Source organism: Pollicipes pollicipes, unplaced genomic scaffold, assembly GCF_011947565.3.
Source record: "Pollicipes pollicipes isolate AB1234 unplaced genomic scaffold, Ppol_2.1 Scaffold_4881;HRSCAF=5763_pilon_pilon_pilon, whole genome shotgun sequence".
In the NCBI taxonomy this organism is placed as follows: Eukaryota; Metazoa; Arthropoda; class Thecostraca; order Pollicipedomorpha; family Pollicipedidae; genus Pollicipes; species Pollicipes pollicipes.
In genome coordinates, this window is record NW_023596576.1 from 5247155 (window position 1) to 5254248 (window position 7094).

Consider the following 7094-nt stretch of genomic DNA (forward strand, 5'->3'; position numbering starts at 1 on the left):
GGGAATCGAAATCCGACGAATTTGTGAGAAATAAATCAACTCTTTGGAATCAACCACACCGGCATTAGCTTCCCCTCAGGACAGTGCACCGGATCATTCCTTGACACAGTGTGACCTGTTGCAAATTCCCGACGTTTGTTTCAGTGACCGTTGTTCAGAGATGTTTCAGATCCACACAGGCCTCTTTACGAACTAAGACTACCCCACGACAGCGACCCCAGAGCGTTATTCGACAGCGATGATGTCATCTGGCTCTGACGACGTTACATAGAAATAACAAATGACGCATCCCTTTCGTGGTATACTGATTCTTTTCCCACTTATACATTTGTTTCTATCAAACTCAGAATACACTATGTCAAAAAAATGTTTTTTTATTTAGAAAATGACTGTATAAAATGATCATACTTCAGTAAGGACTGTTCATAATACCGCACAGAATAGTTTTTTTATATTTTGGCCACTAGGATTAGCAGCAAGTATTGTAAATGTGCGTCCCAATTTGTTCCACTATTCTAAGCCCAGGTATGTAATGTCGCAAGCGCGCCGCAATTATTGCCAGTATGTTTGCTAGGCAGTGTGGCTTTCGCAGCTGTCCGATCGATCCGCTGTTTTAGATCATCTCCGCTATCCGCAGGGTTTGTGTATCTTGGGGATTGAAGACTTGTGGGAAGTATTGAAAAGCCCTACTGAGTAGTATCCAGCGATTTGTGTTAAGTGAAGTCGAAGGACACAGGCGCCAATCGTTTGCCCAAGTTTCGTAAGCATGCCGAAGAACAAAGGTAGGGTGCACGTCGTCCTCGCTGAATGTGAAATGTATTGGCTTTGTTTAAAATGCTGAGGGTTTTAACAATGTCATGCTTAAGATGTTTGCTTAGAAATTTGCACGCAGCGTGCGTAACCCTGGACATTACTGCATAGTCATATTATTTTCACTCAATACTGCCAGCCGATTCTTTATCAAAATATTTTTTGAGCTGGCAGAACAATCATGCATGGTAGAATGAGTGCTTTAGTATATTCACTTGTTTCTGTTGTTATCTGTTAATATTTTCATAGATAGAGGTCAAACATGCATGCAAACATGCAAACATGCTGACTGGTATCCTGATCAAGGTGGTGTTGGCCACAGTTTTGGAAAGCTGAGTCTTGGTCTCTTTCCAGTCTGTTTTATTGGTAGTGAGACACCTGGTCTAAGCAGCTTATTTTATGACTGAGTGACAGAGAGCCGCAAGTGGCAGAAGTGGACATGTGTTGCCTGCCTTAAATTATTAGGCTTAAATTAATACAGGGCAGCTATACCAAGCCATGGTTAAAACCAGTTTAAACCAGTATTGGCTGAAATATGCCAGGCCTGCAGAATGTGTCAAAATGTGTTGGTTGGTAGTGTATTTGTGTTGAAGCTTTGTGTGCTGTATGTGTAAGTGTGCCTTGGTTGTATGTATTGCATACTTAATGCATTGAGTGTGCCACATCATAACAATGAACCATACCTACCATTTGTTCTTCAAAAAGTTGTTATTATCAAAATGCCTCAACTGATGGTGACTGCCCTGGCATCCAAACTCCCATCTATATGTCAATCTCTAATACACTTTGTTTCAGTGCCTATGATGCATGTTTGGGTATTGATATATGGTCTTATGCTCACATGTAGTCTGTATATGTCTGAATGAAATAGGAATGTTTCTTTCCTTCTGTGCTAAGTGTCCCTGTTTCCATGTGGAATCCATTTATTTTTTCAGGAAAGGGAGGCAAAAACAGGAGGAGGGGAAAGAATGAAAATGAAGCTGACAAAAGAGAGCTTATCTTCAAGGAAGATGGACAAGGTGGGTTCTTCAGATGTTGCCAGTCCTTTGGCACATGACCTAACTTATCTGACAGGCTGGGTTATGTCACTTTTTTGCATCTTCCTGTTTCTTCTCATGGCTGGATATGTTACATATTAGTATAAATTGAGCTGAATATTTATTTTCGCCATCCTGTTACTGTGAATAGCTGGTTAATGCGCTCTGCTTCAACTCAAAGCATGTGATGATTTTCCTGGTCCTGTCTGGTCTAGTGATGCAAACATGTCACCAAAAATTACATGCATATAATTTTAAGGTGTGGATTATCCAAGGATGGTTTTCAGAATGCCTCTGCAAGTAATTGGTGCACCATGCAGACTTGTGTGATCTGCATGATGTTGTCACTGTGTCTTGCTCTCCTTGGCCAAATCTATGAAAATAACTTCAGTTAAGGGAAAGGTTTCACATCTGAAGATGCTGAGGAAAGCATCAAACATGATAGAACAAGCTCACTTGGTTACTTTTGATATACTTTTTAAGTGGAAAGAATTGCTCTAGACAGCATAATTCTCTGTTCAGTTAATTTGCTTCTCAGTGTGTCATGGTATGATTTGCTCATCATGTCTTGTGCAGGAGATTGAGAGTCACTTGCACATTTTTGGGAGCCAATCAATGGCCGTTATATCTAGAAATTGGCCCACAAATGTCAGATATGAGCAACTTGCCATTTATTTTTTCTTGGCCTTGATTGCCACATGGCTTGTGGAATGGCAGGATTGGAATGGCATTGTTTTCATGTCCTGAATGAATGCTGAGATGACTTGAAATTACTCTCCCCAGTATACCTTTCCTCATTTTCACAGGTGTGTAGCTCAGAAACTAATGGGGCATAGGTCTTAAGAAGGGCAGGATTGTGAACAGCACCAAAAGGTCTTCAAGATGAGTGTTTTGGCTTAAAACCCCATTTAAATGGTGTTTTAATGTGACAGAACTTTCTTTTCAGTGCTCATTTTAGTTTTGATATAGACATTGTAATTAATAGGTCTAAATCATGATTTACATTTTGTTCTCACTAGCCATTTTAGCGATTGTGCTGCACCAATTACAAGGTGTTGTGTTGTGAGCTGCTGGCTAACCAAATGTTCAGCTCAAACTGGCGTCCTGAGGCACGTTGTCCATAAGTTGGATGCTGTTTATCGATTGGTGTTGGATCAGTGATACTCCAGGTTATCCGTCCACAGGGGTCCACTGCTTTCCAGGGTAAGGTTTTGACCTCGCCATGCCATTCGGGATCATCTGAACTCTACACACCGCTCTCCCTACCCTCAACGCCTCTGTAGGTGCCCAACGCTGGTGGGTGTGCTGACGGAGCCTGTGGTCCTTTCCGCAGAGTATGCCCAGGTAGCCAAAATGCTGGGCAACGGCCGTCTGGAGGCCATGTGCTTCGACGGCGTGAAGCGACTGTGCCACATCCGCGGCAAGCTGCGGAAGAAGGTGTGGATCAACCAGGGCGACATCGTGCTGGTGGGGCTGCGCGAGTTCCAGGACCAGAAGGCCGACGTCATCCTCAAGTACAACGATGACGAGGCGCGCAATCTGAAGACGTACGGCGAGATCCCCGACTCGGTGCAGATCACCGAGGCCGGCACCTTCGTCGGCGACGGCATGGATGACGACATCCAGTTCAACGACGTCGGTGGCGACGACTCCGACTCGGACGACGACATCGACAACGTGAGTTCGCCGCCGCCGTCCGCGGCATCAGGGGGACGAGCCAGGGAGGGGCTCGCTTGAGTTAGTTAACATGGGCACAAGCATGACGTTCTTCGGGACTGTGGGTGTTCAAATGTCTTTAAAAAATCGCTGGCTTGGCGGTGGCTTGCAAGCCTAAAACCTTAGTCAAACCTACCCCTTCCCTCGCGGCTGCTTCGTACACAATTAGTGTATCTCGGGTTTACTCCGTCGAGATATATCCCTCATCAGTTCAATGGATGAATAGAAGCTAGATTTGGTTCGTTCGTGGTACGACCCTGAAGCAGATGGGCCTTCAAACACCCACGCCAGTTATGCCGGTCTCGGTTTGTGTCCTATGTTCGGGATGCTGCTCGCTATACCATCATGGGGTCGTCTGGGCATTGCTGCACTTTTTTCTCACGGGAACACTGCAGCTAAGGAAGGATCCGCGGCTGTCGTATGAGACGTGGCGTCACACTTAGGTTAAGTGGTGTTGGACTGACCGTCGACGGAACGAGGAACCCGAAACCGAGGAACCCGTCTGGGTTTATTTCATACTGCCCCACAGCTGCTAGTTTATTGGTGCAGCCATCAGCCCGCAACGTGGATGCTTTTGACTACTGAGTGCTGGCTAGAATGTCGGTCGTGACTTGCAAGGGTCACAAAATAAGCCAAGCTTGGCTAATGGTCATCACATTGCCATAACATGGGTAGTGTCTCTTTGTCTTTGTGGAACGAAGAGCACGGGAAAAAGCGGAAGATCCGGACGCCTTCGGGTAAAACAACATGTGATACCGTGTCAGGCGGCGCCCGCTCGTGTCGTCCCATTAAGACACCATGTATCCATAAACGACTCACAAGCCATTGGGTTTTACATACCATGCATATGTGATAGATCCGATCAAGGTGCCGAATGCGTTCGAATCTAGGTCAGGTACTGCTATAAAGGAACATGGTAGGAGCAGCGTGGCAAGTCATGTCATATTTACTACAACTATGCCCAAAAATCATTGATTAAAAATTTGGGGCTAGTTTTTGGCACAATAAGCTGTGAGGTACCTATGTCATATGTCAGCCAATTCCTTAATTGTATTCCTTTGTTATTCCGTATTCGCAGAAGCCGTCAGCAAAGAGCAGTGCTTATGCCGGACATACGTGTCAGGGCACGCACAAAAGTTACCGTTGAGGGGCATGTGTTATATCGATTGATAAATTTATTTCGATTCATTTGTCTAGGCAAGGTGCCCCATTTGCCTGACACGCTGTCGAACGCTCCTGTCACGCTTTGGTAGGACAGGAAGAGTATGGCAATTGGTGTAGTTGGAACTGTGCACCCCACAGTCTAGTCTCGTATCCCATTCCATCATGGTATTTTATGTTTGTTATGGTTTTCTCTGTCCGTTGCCTGTCTGTCTGTCTGTCCGTCTGTTTTCTCTGTCCATTGCGATGCCTGGTTATTCATGCCTTAATAAAATAACTGCGTGAAGTGTGGGCTGCACGTTCTTAGGAAGTGTCAAACCTGTTTGGTGTTGCAGTAAGTGACACATCGGCGCGGTTTGTACACACCGCACGTATTAATATGTGGTCGTCTTTCTTGCAGATCTAGCGCACGTTTCTGCCAGCTTCTCTTCTTGTGCTACATCATTATCAAGTTCTGCGGGCTGCCAGGCAAAGCAAGAATGCTGCGTCGGCGTGACTCTGTGGATGATATGCACCGCTTTACCGGCGGAGTCAAAGGACAAAGCTTGACAGTCGATTGAAGCTGGTGCCCAAGCGTTTCAAACGATGCAGTTGCGTACCACACGGGTGGCGGCGAAAAGGGAAACATAGCTTATAAAAATGCCGCTAGATGTCAGCAACTGGCAGCGTTGGATTGTTGCTTCCCGTATTGGTGATGGGTCGTCACCATGTGTTGTTGCGCGTGAGAACCAACTGTGACGTATGGCGTTCGGCTGAATTTAGTGAACTGCTTTGGCCTATCCTAAAATGTTCTAACAGAGCTGCCGTCGTGTATTCGGGCTTGAATCTTCGGAACGCCTTTTAATAAAAAAGATGGTGCGGTCACCAGTGTTTGTTACTGATTTTTATCATCGGGCTCCTATTGCATATCTTAATCATTCCGAGGCCTGTGCTGGAACAACTACGATTTCGGCCCAAGATCTTGGTTGCCATCGTCCGAACGTATCCGAGATTTAAACTAAAGGGCCTGAACGACGTGAATGGAGGTGCTGCCGGTTACCACACTGCAAATAATGTGCCGCAATATCTAATTATGAACGTCCCGGACAAATGTGTGGCACAGGAGGCAACATTTAAAAAAAATCTGCTGTCATTGGTTTGTTTCACTAGCTTACTATGAGAGCGGGACTGCAAATTTGATCAGTGGGACGCTCGTTCTCCATCTGAGAGCCTGCACCCTATCACTAGATCGTCGGGAGAGCCAGGCAGCAAGCTTGATCAGTGGGACGTTCTCCATCGAGGTGCTGCCGGTTACCACACTGCAAATAATGTGCCGCAATCTCTAATTATGAACGTCCCGGACAAATGTGTGGCACGGGAGGCAACATTTTAACAAAATCTGCTGTCATTGGTTTGTTTCACTAGCTTACTATGAGAGCGGGACTGCAAATTTGATCAGTGGGACGCTCGTTCTCCATCTGAGAGCCTGCACCCTATCACTAGATCGTCGGGAGAGCCAGGCAGCAAGCTTGATCAGTGGGACGTTCTCCATCTGAAAGCCTGCACCCTTGCTATGAGAGCACCCTTGTCACTAGCTTGCTATGAGAGCGAGGCTGCAAGCTTGATCAGTGGGACGTTCTCCATCTGAAAGCCTGCACCCTGTCACTAGCTTGCTATGAGAGCGAGGCTGCAAGCTTGATCAGTGGGACGTTCTCCATCTGAAAGCCTGCACCCTGTCACTAGCTTGCTATGAGAGCGAGGCTGCAAGCTTGATCAATGGGAAGTCCTCCACCTGAGAGGCTGCGCCCTTCTAGTATGCTGTCTAGAAGCTGTGGAGGTCTGTTAAACTATTAATCGCAGCTTCCTGTGACCGTCAGCAACCAGATGCTCGGTTTTCAAAAACACGAGCAGCACAGATCTTAAACATCTGTATGCAAGGCAATTAACCAAGCGTGACTTTCATCGTGCAGCAGTAGCAAGAACATTCCTCGTTTGATAAGCACATGTCACAAATTTCGCTAGTGGTGAAAAGCTGGCACAACACATGTCGAAACTTTGTCCAGATCTCACTGATCTGGTGTCGCACCGCTAGGCGACCTCGCCGTTTGACAGGGGAGAGACTGGTAAATCGTGTGATCAGAAGTGTTAGTCAGTGCGTGAGAACGGCCGCTTGCACTCGCGTGCCAGCATTGGATGCACCCACCTTACGACGTTTTTAACAAGCGATATCAAATGTCGCCAAGGCACATTTTTAACGAGTGATGCCAGATGCCGGAAACCGGAGCGCATACCTGTGATACCTGATGAAGTGCACGGTGAATGCGGATGGACCGTCCACAAGGTGCCGGGGAATACTGGGAGTGAGAGCCGGTAGCTCACTCCTCCTTCGCC

At 46.5% G+C, this 7094-nt stretch overlaps 1 protein-coding gene across 1 annotated transcript; it reads left to right on the plus strand.

Moving 5' to 3' along the window:
• The first annotated feature begins 571 nt into the window (after positions 1 to 571).
• Positions 572 to 5588, plus strand: LOC119101254 (eukaryotic translation initiation factor 1A, X-chromosomal). The gene is made up of 4 exons (XM_037224555.1): positions 572 to 782; positions 1746 to 1829; positions 3181 to 3524; positions 5125 to 5588. The coding sequence occupies exons 1-4, from the start codon at positions 767 to 769 to the stop codon at positions 5128 to 5130; spliced, it is 450 nt and encodes a 149-aa protein (XP_037080450.1). The 5' UTR covers positions 572 to 766; the 3' UTR covers positions 5131 to 5588.
• The last annotated feature ends 1506 nt before the right edge of the window (positions 5589 to 7094 follow it).

Excerpts from the sequence above, each read along its gene's own strand:
- LOC119101254 (XM_037224555.1), top strand. Across the intron at positions 1,830-3,180 it reads CTTCAAGGAAGATGGACAAG|AGTATGCCCAGGTAGCCAAA; the intron begins GTGGGTTCTTCA and ends TCCTTTCCGCAG.